The sequence below is a fragment of the Fusarium falciforme genome, chromosome 11, assembly GCF_026873545.1.
Source record: "Fusarium falciforme chromosome 11, complete sequence".
Lineage (NCBI taxonomy): Eukaryota > Fungi > Ascomycota > Sordariomycetes > Hypocreales > Nectriaceae > Fusarium > Fusarium falciforme.
The window spans coordinates 2,498,652-2,516,311 of NC_070554.1; the positions used below are offsets into that span (position 1 = coordinate 2,498,652).

Below are 17,660 nucleotides of genomic sequence, written 5' to 3' on the forward strand. Positions count from 1 at the left end.
TTCCAGGGCGCTCGGGATGCCGGAGCCGAATCATCCCGCAACATCTCTTTCCTGAAGTTAAAATGAAGTTCAAGGCCTCCACGCCTATGCCAAGAATCAGTTATGGAGAAGCAAGGCGTATCTACCGCCGTGACTTAGAGAGGAACCCACCGCACGAAACCGCCTGCAGATTGGCACTGGGGACCCGATGTAATGGAGAGATGCTATTCATGTGGGACAACCTTTGGTATACTAAATCAGTCGTGGAGAAGAATTGCGGAAAAGGCAGAACTCAGAGCTGGATAATGGCTGAGTCTGGTACAAAAGCACGACCATCTGGGAATATTGCCCGCCCCCTTGACTCTATACCAGACATCCACGATGAAAGAAAGCGCCAGGACCGACAGAATACAGTGCTCCGTGAAACAGAAGAGAGGGAAGAAGAAGTTGTCCAGTCGAAAAATCCACAGCGGAGACAGCAGAGACATAGACAAGAGGAAGAGCAGGAAGAACAAGAAGAGCAGAGACAGAGTAACCAACAGACACAGCGGGATCAACAGAGACGGAATCAACGGAGACGGAATCAGCGGAGACATCATGAACCAGAGAAAGAGTATCTACAAGAGGAAGAGTATCCACAAGGTGGACAACAGCGAAGAAGACGGGGGGAGGAAAGACAGACACAGCGCAACCAACCGAGACAGTATGGACGGGAGGAAGAGCAGGAACAATACCCGTATCGACAGCAGCGAAGAAGGCAAGAAGAGGAGAGACTTCGGAGGCAGCAAGGGTATGAACAAGAGGAAGAGTATCTACAAGATGGACAACAGCGAAGAAGACTGGGGGAAGAAAGACAGACACAGCGCAACCAACCGAGACAGTATGGATGGGAGGAAGAGCAGGAACAATACTCGTATCGACAGCAGCAAAGACAGCAGGGACAGGAGAGGCGGTCCAGTCCGGTTAGGCTAGGCCTCGAGGATTTTAACAGGCGTAGACCACCAACTCAACCACCAGGTGTGCGATGGCAGGACAGGAGTCATCCACGTCAACCGCCAGATAGTTACTATGATACATCAGCTCGGCTCTCGGCGGGCCCTTCGGCAGGACCATCATCGCGGCCATCAGCTCGGCTCTCGGCGGGTCCTTCAGCAGGACCATCATCTCGGCCATCAGCTCAACCAGCGTCAAGGCGACCGGTTCACTCAGAATTTCCCATTGAAGACTGCGGCTATCCACATCACAGAAGACGTGTTGAGCAGTGGGGACAAGACTGGGACAACTGCCCAAGGGATGATTGGGGGGGATACGATGACTATAGAAGAGGGAGATATCCAACACCCGCTTCAGATGGTTTTGACTAGCCGATACAATTCGCTTTGATGGATGATACAAGCATTCTCATAGTGAAGTCCTGACAGGAACCTCTAAGATAAGATCGGATGTCACGTTGGAAAACTAGTTTTAGATTGCTCCTATAGACCTAAGAAGAGCTGGTCTCTCAACGTTCCTGCTCCGTTACTGTGCTTGGCAAGATGCACCTGTGCTAGCTGTTGGAGGAACCGATGGGGTGCTGTCATGAGACCCATCACAACGGCGCTTCTTTCTCGGCCGAGCCTCGATCATTTCTATCTGATGACGATCAGCGGATGTTGAAAAGATGAGTGGAGGGCGTACCAGTTCGGTCTGCAGTGCGGCACGGTGATCCATATCTTCGCAAACTCTCTTCCGATCTAGTTCCTGCTTCGCCTCCTCTGAATCTCTTATGTATATATCCTTCAAGCTTTCCGTTTTTTTCTTGAGCTCCTCGCCTCGTTTGAGCTTGTCGTCGATGGCGTCTAGATTCGCGAGTATTTCGTCATGCAACGTCATCACCCGGTCTTTGAGTTCTATTTGCTCGTTGTCTAGCTTCTCTATGTCGGCCGCTAGCTTCTCGTGCATCCCTTGAAGCATCGATGCCAGGGCTTCGTCGGCTTCCCGGTCCTCCTCGATGCGGCAAGCGTGCCTTGCTTGGATGCTGACTTCGTATCTCGCCAACACATTTGATACATTCTGGTTCCAAGCGTCCATGATCAGTAGTGAGACGAGAATGACGGGATAAGCGCTGCCAAACCACGATTTCAGGGCCCAGATCGGGTCGAATTTGAGGTAATGAGGAATCCGGATGACCTGGCGATAGCCTCCATCTGAACGACTATGTTCCATATTCGCGAAACTGTTTCCTGAGACGCAAGTTGGAGCGGCTTCATCTGTCCAATCACTGAGGCTTTGCTAAATCCAATTAAATTCAATGGCCTAATCACGCCCAGGGGTGCCAATTCGAGTTTGCGCGCTTATTCCCTGAATGCTATTGGAAAGAGGCGTCCGGGGATTTAATTGGTCCAGAATCTGAATCGATATGATTCGCTACTTGGGAACTCCCTGTTGATTGGATAACCCGGACCTAATTTTGACTACCCGAATCTGACTTCATGAATCAATTATGTTCTAAAGTCATAATGGGGACATTTCAAGACAGACGCATATAAGGGAGAGTGCTAGAAATATTAACTCTATAATCATCAAGGTCATTAGTTTTGTCGCACCACAGCCAAAGATGAAAATGGAGACTAGCGGGGATTTCGATCAGCTCTGCAATCAACTTCTGGAATCCCAATGCGCATGCTGGGGCTGGCAAGGTGCATATGCAGGCCAAGTCGAACGGAACATGCAACTTAGCACTGAACTAGCACGATTGCATGCGCTAGCTGAGGCGCAACAGACACGCATCTCTTGCCTCTCTCGAGAAAACCAGCGACTCAACTGCCTCATGGGCCATTTGGTAATTCAAGCCTTGCAACGTGCCTGAGAGCTGTGCTAACATTCTAGATGCCCCTTGACGTTGGCCCTCCCACCACATATCAGACTCTAACTGAGGAGGCTATGAATGCAGAAGCCAAAGATGATGATAAGGAACCCATTCAGGAGGTGAAAAAGAGCGAAATTGTCCAGAAGCTGGAAACTCTTGCCGAGTTGTCGAACAAAACATCACCATCCGAGACCCCAAACACAGCCAAGAGCGATACAGCCTAGTTTATTTCTTTAGGTTTGACTTGTAAACGTACTCACTGAAATATTTTGCTCTCTTCTCTCTGTCTATGTGTGTGTTCTCGCGCGCGAGATGAACTCTTCCCATTTGAACACATGCATCACCCATGTAATAATCTAAGACCGCAAAGCTAGATATACATAGACAAACATGTATGTTCTGAGATAGTGGCGACCAAGATGTGTGAAAACCGAGGTGGCGATCAAACGTGTGAGGGATAACTTGAGCTACTAGGCTTGGATTTTCGTACGAATGGAAAGGGAAGTACTAAAAAAAGACATTTTATCTATATTTAGAAAACACTGGCTTTCTGTCACTTAAAATAGAACATTAACAAGGGCCCAGAGACATGTGCTCGTTCTCGAGGTATAAAGTGCTCAATCGAACACGCCTTCTGGCTGATATGGGCCTCAAACACACCCGAGACCAGAGACCATGGCTCAGAATTCACCCACCAAAGCCGACATCGTAGCAACGCTCGACAAGATCGTTACCAGAGTGCTATATGTAGATCGGCAAGCCAAGGCCATAGTGGAACGCTTGAGCCGGGCCGAATTCATGTGGCATGAGTCTACAGCAGCAAGTCAGAGACTGCGTGTCGAAACCAGACAGGTTCTTCAGGACGTAGTGGCGATGGTACGTGTTCGAATCAGTACGATTAGGTCCTGCCTCTAACTAAAAATAGTTGAATCAAGCCGATCCTCTCCTTCACGATGAGGAGGAAGAGGGACCTACGGCGCCGTCTACACCCACGAACCCAAATCCGTGGAGCGAGAAAGCAGCCATAGAAATAGGGATGAACAACACGGCGGTGGATCAAGCAGATCCCGGCAGCAGCAGCCAGCAATACGGTAGGAAGTAGGGTTATGATATCGCCGGGATTTTAGTTCGTTTAAGCAATGCCAGGATAGGCGCGCCGCTCCTTCTAGTATATTAGATTAGACACTCATTTAGTAATTTACAATACGGTTTCTACTTTGCGGTATTAAACCAGACTTAACTATATCGCTTTTCCATTTGTTTATATTACCTGAGTCAACGGGTGGATCCTTGGACTTTGCGAACCGCATTATAGAAGTCGCAAGCCTTTGACCTATCTCGACTAGGATTAAATCAAGGTCACGCGGCCTCCCCCCCCTCACACATATAATCCCCCTCCTGGCCCCGCCCTCTTTAGCTGACACGCATCTGGGCTAAGTACTCTCCGCGATCAAAACACCTCTTCCGGTCACACACCATGCACGATATCCCTGTTGTGAGGCTGGCGGGTGACATGGATATCTCCGCGACGAGCCCTTCTTATGCGGCAGACATTGAGCTCTTAAAGGGGATGCTAAGCACCAAGAGAAGCATTATTATTATTAGTGGTGCTGGTATCTCAACCAATACGGGCAGTGAGTCTCACCTCCACTTCACCATCAGCACCTCTAAAACAAGCTGGTTAGTTCCCGACTACCAGAGCTCTTCCCGCTCTAATAATTCCAGTCGGATCGTATATGATATGTCTGCCTACTTGAGAAAGGAGACGACCGATCAGCTACATGCCGATGTCTTACAGAAGCTCCAATCTGGTCAAAGAGCCATGTTCACCATGTTCGATACATTTGCCGAGGGCTTGGCTCAGTCTGGCCGCCTCCGACGACATTATGCCCAGAACATCGACTGCCGCCAGTCAAGACTCGCTCATCTTTCGCGGAAGACAGTATGGCTCCATGGCCGAGCAGACACACTAGTCTGCCGGATAAGACCCTCGCATACCATGAAGGTTACTCCAGAGTCATTCCCACGATGGATACAAGCTTCTTGTCCCTTATGTGAAGAAGAGCAGAGCAAGCGGGCTGCGGAGGGCAAGCGACGGCGAAATGTGGGAACGCTCCGGACGAGTGTTCTTCTTTATGGACAAGATTCTCCCTCTGAATCCAGGATCACAGCTGCATTCAACTACGATCTGGAACATCCCGTTGATGCCATCTTGATTGTTGGGACACAATTGTCGATTCACTCACTGTTTAGATTCGCAGACAGGCTTTGTCGAGCAGCCAGGACGCACAGCCCAGACGGGTTAGTCGCATGGGTGAGCAAGACGCCGCCAACACTTGCAGAAGCGTTCCGATCTCTCATTAACTTTGAGTATCTCGGAGACTGTGATGAGTTTTCACGGCAACTGCTACCATTACTCATTCAATACCGCCTTATGGCGGACGAGAATATCAGGGGCATGAAGGAAGACCTTGCGCGTCTTACGACAGGACTGGCTACTCTCGAAGGGCTACTTGGAGACCCAAGCCTGCTCCAGCAATCTGATACACAGAACGCGGCATCGCAAGGAACTTCCCTGTCCGGAGGTCCCAGGGGAGGGGACGGCGACCAGGAGAATGACGACGGGGCCCATGACGACCGCAGCGCAAATGGCCAAATCGACTTTGCAGTATTTTTAACCAGAGTCAAAACCGAAGTGGGGAATTTCCGGAGCGGGTTAATGAGTCTCGAAAGCAGGATCGAACAGCAAGAAATGTCACCGACTGAGCCCCCTGAGGAAGGGCAAGACGAGGAGATTTTTGGCCAAGAGAACGCCGCCACCGAGGATGAAACTACGCCGCAGCTTCCCCAGGGAGCCAATCGCCGTGACGGCGAGCCAGACACCAATTCCGATGAGAGGCCTCAGGAGGCGCCCGAAGCTCCGAGGGAAAAGAGGAAAGCGGGCCGGCATACCGCCAACACGAAGAGGCGGAGGACGACTGGGAACGTCTTGGTTGATGCAGTTCCACCGCCACGCAGGAGCGGGCGGATCTATGGACTCAATAATCGAGACACCCTTGAAAGGCCGGTGGAGGGCGAGGCTATTGCCGATGATGCTGGCGATCTTGTGTCAGCTGTCTTGAGCAGGGAAGCCATACAGCGGTTCGCCGAGGCTGTGAAGCACTCAAAAAAGCCACAGGCAGAGCGAGTTCGCAAGCCTCTCGATGAGATCGACCTGGAAGACGGTGACCCGGCCTATAGGTCAATAGCGCTAAGGGGTAGGCAGTTGAGTTATAGCGAAGAGAGGACGACCTTCGAGCGCATCTTTACCAGGTATGATCAACTCCAATACGCCCTAGGCTACCAAGCCCTGAAGGACGAAAGAGGCTACGACAAGCTGCCACCCAACATCGTCACCGAGGTCTGTCGGATGAATGGGGTGAGTAGGGAGACCAGCAAGAAGCGAAACAAGACGGGAAATAAATGGAATAAAGTCTGTGCAAGATTGAAGCACGGCGCGGGGCTCCTAGCGTTCCTCCCTTCCTCAGGAGACTACCTAGCTCTCGCAGAAGACGGCAAGGGCGAGAGTCTTGGAAGATTCCATAATGAGCTACAGGGCAATGACTACTTTGAGTCGATTTGTGCTGTGGCGATAGCTTGGTTTGAGGCTGTAGACCAAGGGAAGCAGTTTATGCCTAGCGAGGACGTTGACTGGGATAGTCTAGAAGAGGGCGATGTTTTGGAGGCGCTTGAGCGATTGACGGCGATAACAGAGGCATAAGTCACGAAAGTGTATTTGTTTTTGAGTTATCAGGAGTAGAGTTTTTTTTCGTTTTCTTTTTTGTCTTTTTAGGTCAAGTTGCCCCAAGGGGAACGGTTCCCCTAGCTTATTAAGCTACAGAGTTCTAAACCCGTCCATCCCAATGCGCCTTCAGCTCTTCCATCTCTATCCCTAGCTACTGAGCGAGTCGCTCGCTGTCCTCTTTTCTTCGTCGCATTACCACGCCTCCCCATTGCATATCAAGGTCTCGAGCAACGCAGGCTTGAGTATAGCGATACAGGAATTACCTCTCTCTCCTGTATCACTTGAAAGAAATATGTGTTCATCGCGACATCTCCAGTCATACACCAGGCTAATAAATCGCTTGACTAGTCAGTGAACTTTGGACTGAAACTGCGGCCTTGAGATTCAGGGGACGCTCATATGGAACACGCGAAGTCGGATCAACGTTCCGAGATATGAACATTTGGTCTCCGTTGACTGCTTTCTATGTGTATGTGTAGGGTAACTAGTTGGGATGGATTGGCTGACTAATAAGGCGGCCGCGCCGCCTTATTAGTCAGCCACGTCATCCACCTGACAGAGCAACGACTCCCAGCCGTCCGTTTGTGTATCAAGCCCTTCCTTCTCCCATCTAAATACCTGCTTTGAACCCGTTAATACCATTTTCTCAAAAGCCCTTCCGGCCTGACGGAGGTTCTTAACATAGCCAACATCGAGGAGCTTAAGGAACGCCTGTGGTTTCCCCGCCAGGGACCTCCATTCCTTCTTCTTGATATGAAGAGGACACTTTTCCTTGACAATAAGGGTATCCTCTTCCTCAAAAGGCCCCTTCAACCCAGCAATGATGAATGGCAACAGCCCATCATCTTCAGGGCCACATATTGAGTTCCATATCCGTCCTTCCTCTAAATGGGCCTTCAGCTCTTCTATCTTCATCCCCAACTGCTGAGCGAGCTGCTCGGTGTCCTCTTTGCTTCGTCGCATACTGCCACGCTTCTTCACTTGTAGATCAAGTTGTCGAGCGACGCAGGCTTGAGCATGGCGATACAGGAAATCGGCGAGAGATGACTTGCCAACAAGATCGACTAAACGTTTGCCATGCTGCAGCACCGTGTGTCCTGTACCACTTGAAAGAAACACGTCTTTATCGCGACGTCTCCATTCACCCACCAGGAGAGTAAATTGCCTTACTGCCAGTGAACTTTGAACTGAAGCTGCGGCCTTGAAGGCGTCTTCTGGTGGAGCTGAATCTGAATCCCCGGGTACCTGGGGAATGCGGCAGTCAGGATCCCACTTCCTGATCTTTTCCTTCAGTGCATTTAACTTCCTTCTGGCCGCTGTGCATGCACGTTTTCCCCTACCCGAGGTCTGGGTTCCCTGGTGATCGGCCCTAGGCCTTTTGCCTAGAAGTGTTTGAGCTTCTGACTGCTCGGGCGGTGGGTCTAGAATTGATGGTAGAGGCCTTCGAATAGATTCTGATGACTTGGGCGGTGGGTCTCGACTTGACACCAAAGGCGATCCGGCTTCTGACTGCCCGGGCGGTGTGTCTGGAATTGGCGGAGGCGTTTGAATAGCTTTTGATGACTTGGGCGGTGGGACGCGAGTGACAGTATCGTCCAGTACGCCACACTTGACGCACTGGCGCAACGCCGTAGATTTGAGGCGATCTCCACGCTGTAAGTGGTTCATGGACATGGCGATGTTGAAGCCCATGTTGACGACCATATGATACTGGCTGCGCCCAGGGATCATGAGGTCGCCAGGCCCTTGAACCTTGATCTCAAAATCGATACCTTCTCTCTCAAGTGTCAAAGGGGATATCAACAGAGACTGATGTCCGACACGTTGACTGCACCCATTGCAGTCCCAGTTCTTGGCGACAAAGGCCTCAAATTTCTTTGTGTGATGCGTCTCAATGGCAGTCCAGAGTTTGACTCCCTCCAGCACCAGGTTGGCAGAACGCAGGCCGCAGGGCGATTCGTCCTCAGAGCAATTATAGTCTTCGATATGGAACCGGTTCGCGGATTTATCTCCGCCAATGTGCCAGTATGGGCGGTGCAGGTCGAGGAGTTTCCGGTTGTCTAGTATCGTTGCTCCTGGATTTAGCAGATCCCCGTATGGAAGATCTAGATGGCCGGTAAAGTATGGAACAATGCCCTCTGGAGGGTTATCAAAGTAGTCGTCAAGCCACTTCCTGGCCTCCTCCTTGGTCGGTATCACCACCTTGTCTGGAAAGTCCGGGAATGCGAAGTGGGATCGACGTTTCGAGATATAGGCACGCATGTAGCCCTCGCCTTTTGGCCCGGGCACGAATCTATTGGCGGTGAATTGCCAGTCGGGGTTTGGCGCACTTAACTCGGCTTTTACCGCGGCTTTGATTAAATCTAGGTCGATGGGCAGGTTGGGAACCGAAATCTTGTGCATAGTGTCGTCCCGGTTGATAATCCTCCCGAGCGCTTCGACCAGTCTTTCTCCCATATCGGCTTTCGATAAAGTCAATTGGGGCGGCGAGTCTGACACTGAGGTGTCTGGCGACGTGAGGTGTGTATCCGGGGTGGTGGCGCGGGATGTGTCCTCGGTCGTGTCGCTGCCTTGAGGTGTCGTGCCGTGAGATTTGTCTTGCACATTGAGATGCGCGTCACCATCTTGGCTCGATGGGTTTGGCGTCGCTGGCGGCTGCGTGGTTCTATCTTGAGGTGTGGTGCCGCTAGAAGGAGTTGGTGTGCTAGTCTGTGCGCTGGCTGTGTCCTCACGGTTACTGGCAGAGTCGTTGGGGGAAGCGCATCGGCTGGCCGGGTCCTGTGCGGCTGGGAGCGGCGTGGCCGTGTGGCCATCGGGTTTAGATGGCCGACCCGTCCTGTCCTCTGGGCCTAGAGATTCTGCTGCTTGGTCATTGGCGACGATGGGTTCGGGGCCACCTTCACCCTCGTGAGCCTGCGGTGACATGACCGTTGTAGCCTCGGCAGCGCGCTTGGCCAGGTCTTGTCCACACGTCGGTTGCTCGGCGTCTGTCATGAGCGTGTCTGCTGTGGCCGTGCTTCCAGGTGGTGATGGTTGCACCTCATCGTAGTCTCGCATGGGTGTATCTTCGTTAGAGCCATCGCTTGATGTATCTCTGCTGGCCTCAATGCTGGTGGCCGAGTTGTCGCCGTGGGCGTTTGCTGGGGCCTGGTCCTTCGCGTCGCGGCGTTGATGAGTTGAGGCGCCCTGCGCGGCTGCGTTGCCGTCTTGTTTCGCTGTGCTGCTATCCTGTTGCTGGGCTGCGTCGCTGATAGCCTCTGGGTTGGTGGCTGCGATAATCTGCGTGCTCGGTTTGGATGCGGCGCGACTCTCGGTGCTTGCTAGAACTGCCTGCTCATGGGATCCGCCCTCAGCAGTATCAGCTGGCGTCCCGCCTTGCCGTACTTCTTCTCGCCCTGGATCCCTCCGTCCTTGACCCAAGGCATCATGCGCGACTGCACTGCCGTCTTGCCTGGTGCGAGGCGGCTCTTGTGACGCTCGTGACAAGGTGGTGATGAGGCGGTCCCCAAAAGCCTCGAGCATATACCTCTCCTCCTTGATATCTTTGACGACAGAGGCAATGTTAGAGATCCATGGCGGCGGTCTTCGAGCTTTGCCACGAGGGCGTCGCGTGTTCGGTTTTGGCTCACTTTTCTGCTCTTCAGTGAATGCCTCAATAACATCAAGCCACTTCTGCATCTCATCGCGTCGAGACTTGACCCACTCTTGTATTCGACGGGCTTCATCAAAGAGCGCGGCGAGATCTGGTGCTGGAGTGCCGGGCTCAGTCATGTTGGCGGATGTGCGAGGTTACTTCTGAGGGGCAACGAGTGAACGAGGCGCGGCTCCATGGCAGGCTTAAGTATATTACACCTCCGAGACTTATCCGAGCAGAGGCACCCTGGTCAATGCACCTGGTCAGCACCCCGCGATATGCGGCATCGGGCCCACTCTCGGCCTGGGGTTTTAAGCGACGGTCGTGCATGAAACAGAGTTCTATTTATGTTCTGTTGGAACGTACATTCTACATGCCTCCGTGCCGGCGTAAGACATCCTCTATCTCCTGCGCTATGTCCCTCTTGCGTTGACTCTCATCTTTTGCCTCTCTTGCCGCCGATTCCTTCTCCTTCCGGCAATCCTTTAGCTTCTTTTCGAGCTTCCGCACTTCTTCGACGCTTTCCTTTATGGATTCCTTCAGGTTATGTTGCCACATCTCTTCGGACTCTATCCTGCTCTTTATGTTCTCTTCTTCCTTCTCAGCCTCCCTTTGGCGTACCTCTGCGCTCTTCACACTTTCGTCCATTTTCCCAAATGCACCACCAACCTTCGCTGTCACCTCTGTTGCGATGTCTTGTCGTTCAAATGTGTCTTGCTGCTGTTGGCGTCTCTGTTCTTCTCCCTGGCTAGGGGGGTCTGATTGCCGATGAGCACCGCGGACGTCATCGCCGTCGTCGTGGGCGCCTGCGTCGCTGCCTCTAGGGCCAGTGGCCACCATCGCAGTTTCGCTAGAAACTCCAGATGAAACGCGGTCGTCGTCACCGTCTTTGGCCGAGTCGGCGTCGAGACTGGCATTCAGGGAACGACTTGGGGGGCTATGGACTGATGAAGACTCTTCTGGAGGAGTGGGTATTGCTGGAGAGTCGAGGCAAATTGACCTGCCGCAGGATGAATGCCGAGGTTGGATGGTCGAACTCTGGCCCTGATCTTGTCCCATCTCAGTCGCCACGGATTCGGATGCCTGTTGTTTGCGTCCGGTTTTTTGCCTCTTGGCTGTCCTCTCATCCTCACCCTCCTTACTTCTAGGCTGGTCGCGTTTACGCCTGATAGGCGCGGGATCATTCGATACATTGGTGAGCGAGCTGTCTTTGCCGAGTGATGAAGCAGGAGGTGATTGTCTCTCTGTTACCGAATGTGCCGGACTATTAGGCCGCACTGCTTTTTCTTTGCATCGGCCTTTCCGTCGTCTCTGTCTTCGCCTCTTCCTCGAAATGCCTGATTGCTGATGGGCACCGCGAGCCGCAAATTGACCAATGGTGGGAAGCGATCTGTAGTTATCGTTGGCGCTGTCATCGTCGGAGCTGTCGTCGTCGTCGTCGTTATCCTCCTCCTCATCCTCATCGTCGTTTGTTGAACTAGCAGCCACTGCGGCTTCGCCAGAAACAAGATTCTCACAAAAATTGCCGTCCTCGGCTGGGTCGGCGTCCCGTATATCGCTTGCTGGCATCGCTCCACACTGAGAGATGTTCTCTCCCATCTCGAGAGTCGATCCGGGCGTCAATAATTCACGGAATGAGGTTGCTGCTGGCAGGGTGTGAACCCCTGATTCTGTCTCTGATGCGTCGGATAGATTAAGCGCTGCCTTTTCCCTCAGGTCCTTGCTCTGGTCCTGATCATGGTGCTGTGGTTGCCAATCGAGCGTAAGAGCGTTCTCGGCAGCTTGTGGTGGCATGCTAGGCTGGGCTGGTTGAACGCTGTCGGACTCAGTCATCATCGCAGCTTCGCTAGAAATCAAATCTCCAGATGAAGCGTCGTCGTCTTTACCGCCCTCGTCGCCATCCCCGGCCGGGTCGATATCGAGCCTCATGGGCCGCTCAGGCTGGGTGGTGAAAAGGGGCTCATTTGACACATGGATGGTCGAACCTCTGCCAGGTGATGCCGCGGAAGTAGGCGATGCTTGAGATGTTAGAGTTTGTCGGCCCAGGGGTGCCGGGTTGTCCAATCGCACTGCCTCGTCTTGGCCGCCCAATATAAGAGGACTACCCGGGCCTTGATTATCCAGATGCCTTGGGCATCTGGCGAGATGCGTCAAGCAGTCATTCGATGCTAAGTGTTCTCGGCAGTAAGGGCACCAGGCCTGAACACGGAACCGCTGGCATGTATGGAGATGCTTCCATATATTGTGATATTGATCCCCGCAGTGCTGGCATACAGTCTGTGATTTCTTCAAGTGCTCCCTTTAAAGTGTTAGCTACTTTGATTTTTAATCAGGCTCTAAGCAACTTACTGCAGTGCATTCACGCTATCAAAGGTAAACTCTGCCCCATCCTTGATGTATCCGAAGACCATCATGCCCTTGACACAACCAGGTGTGCGTGATAGGTCAAGTTGCTGGCACTTGCCTTTTTGGAGATGTCTCCCAAACTCTTCGTAGGCCTCAGGCGTCTCATCAGGATAAGTGTACTCTCGTCGCTTCTCTTTTGAATGGTTCCAGACATGCTGATATAGGTGACCCAGGTCTGTGAAACGCTCGGCCTTGTTGTGGGCGATGCGGCAATTGTAATGATTGCAGAAGAATAGTGCTGAAGAGGCGTCATCTGCTCCATGGTCCCGTCTCTGAGCGATGTCTCCTGCGACTTGCTGCGCTTGCTGAGGTGGTTGATCCTCCCCCGAAGGCACATCTCTTCCTGGCTCCACTCCAGATGTGCCTTGGGTTTTCTGTCTCTTGGCACTCTTTCCATGAAAGAGTTCGTCATTCTCGCTGTTTCCATGTGAGGGAGGTGCTTGGGGTTCAAGAGATAGTCGAGCCGAGCATGGCAGAGCCGTTGGACCTGATGACATTTCGTTTGCTGGTCCCCCATGCTCTTGATCCCAGTGCATGTCATCTTGAGCCTCTCGATGAGAGTGCTGTGAATAAGTCTCGCAAAATGCAATGCTACCGCCGGGTGCAGGAGCGAGCGACTGTCTGGGAGAGCGAGCCTGAGAAGATTCCGGATTGAGGACGAAGCTGACACCCAACCTGTTCTCGGTAACTGGCTGAGATTGATTTTGTGGTTGAGCCCCTGAATCTGCCCCTGGTTGCATTTGGTTTATTGGTTCCGTATGATCTTGGCCCCGGTGCCCATCTTCATCACCGCCGAGCGAGGTGTTATCGTCGCCGTAGTCGCCGCCGCCGCCGTAGTTCGTATACTCATCGCCACCTCTGGGGCCAAAATCCCGATCGTCCTCACTGCTCTCGCCATCCCCGGGCTGGTCGGTGTTGAGACTCATGGGTTGCTGAGGTTGGATGACATTGGGGAAACCACCTGCTGCTGTTGGGGAGCTGTGGACTGATGAAGACTCTCCGGGCTGATGATGTGCCTGGGGCTCTACCTCTGCCTCTGACAACACCTCGCTTTCTGGTTCGCCTCTAGGATCCACCGCGGTTTCACTAGAAACAAGATCCTCATATAAATTGCCATCCTCGCCGCGGGTGTCCTCGGTAGCTTGTGGGAGCTGATGGTTTGATACATGGATAGTTAAACCTTCCCTGCCAGGCAATGAAGTGGCAGCATTTTGCTGAGGCTGATGATGTGGCTGATCCCTTGATTCTGCCTCTGACGGCAACTGGCTTTCTGGTTCGTCTCCCAACCCTCTGCAGTCATAGTTTGCCGTGTCGCCGAGGGTGGACATGTCACCTCTGTTCTGCTGCTCTTGGATCTTTTGTTTTTTGCGTCTAGGGTATTCCCCAAGTTCCTTAAGGCGGCGTCTCTTGCTAGAAGGGTCTGGTTGTTGATAGGCATCGTAAGCGTCGTTGTCTGGATCGCTTTCGTCGTCGCCTCTAGGGGCCATCGTCGCAGTTTCGCTAGAAGTGAAATCTCCAGGTTGAACGCGGTCGTCGTCGTCGGTATTGTCGTAGTCGCCGTCCTCCCTGGCCGGGCTGGCGTCGAGGCTGATGGGTATTGGAGAGCTGTCAGGGGCCAGTGGCGGTTTGAGACGATCTGACCTGCGGAGTATAGTCGCGGCGGCTTGTCGGGGTTGGCGTGGTTGATCCCGTTGCCGACAGGTACTGTGAGATGGAGCTCCATTTCCAGGAGTTGGTGGGAGTGACTCTTGTTCTTCGCCATTGGCGAGCGAGGTGTGATCGCCTCTCAACCTATGCGCGGAAAGACCACTCGCGGACTTATACTTCTTCGTGCAACCCGGGTAGTTGCAATGGTACGGTATTTGCTCGTGATGATCTCTTTTGTGCGCCTTAAGGCCAGTCCGGTACTTATATTTCTTCGCGCAATCCGGGTAGTTGCAAGAAAATGGCTCCTCAAGGTGTGTAGCCCTTTTGTGCTCTCCTAGGCCTTCCTGGGACGCATATTTCTTCGCGCAATCCGGGTAGTCGCAAGAAAATTGCTTCTCAACGTGTGCAGCCCTTTCGTGCTCTCTTAGGCCTTCCTCCGTGTAACCCGGGTAGTTGCGGGGAAATGGCTCCTCAAGGTGTGTAGCCATTTTGTGCTCTCTCAGGCCACTCCGGTACTTATATTTCTTCGCGCAATCCGGGTAGTCGCAAGAAAATTTCTTCTCAACGTGTGCAGCCCTTTCGTGCTCTCTTAGGCCTTCCTCCGTGTAACCCGGGTAGTTGCAATGGTACGGTACTTGCTCGTGATCAACCATTTTGTGCTCTCTCAGGCCACTCCGGTACTTATATTTCTTCGCGCAATCCGGGTAGTTGCAAGTAAATGGCTTCTCAACGTGTGCAGCCCTTTCGTGCTGCCTTAGGCCGTTCTTAGACTTAAATGTCTTCGTGCAATCCGGGTCCTCGCAAGACAAAACCGTCTCCAGTGACGTTTTCGATTTGCTGCCCTGCGTGGTTGACTCCATCGAAGAAGCTGGTATATCTGTGGCCTTGTTCGCCGTCGAAGTCCTCTAGTCGGCTCGATCACCACAGGGATTGGAGAATATGTGCCTAGGAACGAAAGGATGGGGCCTTGTTGGTGAATGGATCGCTGCTGTTGGGAAGTTGCTTGAGAACGTTGATATCGGATTGAAGCTGTGAAGTTGCGGTAGGAGCGTTGACTTGAGCCACGACTGACTGTCTCTGGGGACACTTGCGTTTTCATAGGACCACCGGACCTTGACAGGGGCACCCTGATCCGTGGATGCAATGATCTGCAGGCCCTTCAGCTGGTGGAACCTGCGTCAACTTTCTTTTAGCGCGGAACACGGATATGAGCCGTCATGTCACCCCAGTACACACGGACCGCGGCACCGGGGGACGATGAGGCTCCACCGACTTGGCGTGCAGGGGAGAGGTCCAATACGCTAATGTAGTGGCCTTTGCGTTCGGAGCAGGGACAGCAACACCGACCTGACCCCCGAAGACGTTTACGAGGCGCCGCACTTCGAAATGACGGAACGTCTGAGAACCTCGCACCCTTAAGTCAGGTCTCTAGGCTATCTATACTCTCATCGATCTCATGATGTTCTCGGGAAGTGCGAACCTCTGCTTCATCTCAAGACGTTCTCTCACCAAACTCTGCACCGTCTCAACCCATTCTTTTGCATGCCTCTGCTCCATATTAAATAGTGTTTCCGCATGCCTCTGCTCCATCTCAAGCTGTACCATCTCAAACCGTTCTTTTGCACGTCCCTGCTCCATCTCAAACGGTGCCTTTGCATGCGCCATCTCAAGCGGTACCTTCTCCAAATCCCGGTCCATCTCAAACCGTTCCATCTCTGCACTCAGCTCCGCCACTTCTTTCACCCAACTGCACGTGCGACAGTTAGATTGGTCGTGACTCGAGACATCATGGCTTCTAGATGTTGGTCGAACATATAGAACAAGCTCAGGCACGCAATCGGGCGAGCAATTAGAAGCAGGAGTAGTGTCAAACGACGTGCTCGTTTCTCTATCCTGGGTTTCAACTGGCTCATATTGGCACGGGTCATCGCGTCCTGAACCTGCCGGCTCGCTGCCTTCTTGACGTTCGTCTTGGCGCTCGTCGTGGTTGTCTTCGTAATGCTTGTCTCCAGACCGGCCGCCGCCTTGAATTGCGGTCAAGGAGGAAGATATACATGTGTCTGCATCTGGCTACTATCAGAGATGTTTTTGCTTAGATAGGACCGACTTACTGTTGTGGCTCATGATGTTGAAGTTCGTGCTGAGTAGGATGATGTGGAAGCTTGAGAAGAAGCTGCCATGGCCGACGGAATATAAGAGCAAGGAAAGGACCACTGGTTATTTGATGGATGCCGTCTGCGAGGCTCTCACCCCTGGATGCAGCTTCTGCAGCCATATCACATTGCCCTTGATCCTCTACCTCGACGAGGCTGGGTTCACGACCAGGGGATGGCTGGCATGCCAGGGGAAGGATCGGTCCCGCTGAACAGATTAGGCATTGAAGGAAAGTTGAGTGAGGGTTACTTACCCTTATATTTCCACTTCCACTCGGCCACAAAGAGCTTCAACTTCAGCACGGCACATGATACTTGCCAGCCTTCCCAGTGCAAAGTAAGAGTAATATGACTATGAAACCCGATTCTTGGTAAGTACTTTCCCTTCTTCCACACTAGTAGTATATCAACAATACTATAAGGGAGCGTCCATGCATTTTCAAGAGGGTGCCTCACGATCAAGAAGAACAACAAAACCTTTATACAGGGGATTTTGACCTTATCCGGCTCGAGTAGGTCTAAAAACGTTCCAAGCCTCCATTGACGCTCATGATCAGTCCCGAGGTCGGTCTCATAGTCAGTCTCGAGATTGTGGGTGGGTGAAGGATCCATGGCGAACCGTCAAGACAAAGGGACGAGGCAGCCGATGCTAGATACCTCTCAGTCTTCCCCTCAAATACCCGGAGCCCTACTGCAAGTGCACATATTGAGCTGCACGCATGATAGGTTGTGGTTAAGTGCATAAGATACTTTGAAGACTCCCGGTTCCACAGTATAATGCAAGAGTATGCGCTGGCTCGGAGTGCGGCTCGGGGCGGCGGCAACCACGCAACTGCGCTTTAGTCTGCCGGGTAACCGCTGTTCTACTGGTTGCCTAGGATCTCAGCGTGACATGGGAGGGGACAGGCGTCCCTGGGTGTGTCTTCCTCAGTCCAGGGCCATTATGGATCTGCAAGGAAGCCTCCCGGTATTGGTGGCTTGCTGGAGTACGGCCTACACCGGCAACAGCATATCCGACCCTCCAGGAGATCCTTCGGAGTTCTCCACCCACAGCAAAGTTACCTGAGCTTAGGGTCTTGTTCAGAATGTAAGGGGGCTGACCCGTGCGGCTCGTGGTAGCATCCACCATGCAACCGCGCGGGCTAGAGTCCTATTTCTTCAGCCTGCCGAGTTGGCGTCATTTCACGGGTTGTCTGGGATTCCGACGTG

The 17,660-nt window shown here is 52.7% G+C and overlaps 3 protein-coding genes across 3 annotated transcripts; 1 reads left to right on the forward strand and 2 right to left on the reverse strand.

Moving 5' to 3' along the window:
- Nucleotides 1-1,497: 1,497 nt before the first annotated feature.
- Nucleotides 1,498-2,184, reverse strand: NCS54_01370400 (Hypothetical protein; the record flags this gene model as incomplete). Its single annotated transcript, XM_053158880.1, has 2 exons — nucleotides 1,498-1,611; nucleotides 1,657-2,184. 2 exons carry the CDS (start codon nucleotides 2,182-2,184, stop codon nucleotides 1,498-1,500), a joined length of 642 nt encoding a protein of 213 aa, XP_053014855.1.
- Nucleotides 2,185-3,502: 1,318 nt separating this feature from the next.
- NCS54_01370500 (Hypothetical protein) lies at nucleotides 3,503-3,929 on the forward strand (the record flags this gene model as incomplete). Its single annotated transcript, XM_053158881.1, has 2 exons — nucleotides 3,503-3,703; nucleotides 3,753-3,929. 2 exons carry the CDS (start codon nucleotides 3,503-3,505, stop codon nucleotides 3,927-3,929), a joined length of 378 nt encoding a protein of 125 aa, XP_053014856.1.
- Nucleotides 3,930-7,142: 3,213 nt separating this feature from the next.
- On the reverse strand, nucleotides 7,143-10,382 carry NCS54_01370600 (JmjC domain-containing protein; the record flags this gene model as incomplete). The annotated part of the gene is made up of 1 exon (XM_053158882.1): nucleotides 7,143-10,382. The coding sequence occupies one exon, from the start codon at nucleotides 10,380-10,382 to the stop codon at nucleotides 7,143-7,145; it is 3,240 nt and encodes a 1,079-aa protein (XP_053014857.1).
- Nucleotides 10,383-17,660: the final 7,278 nt, after the last annotated feature.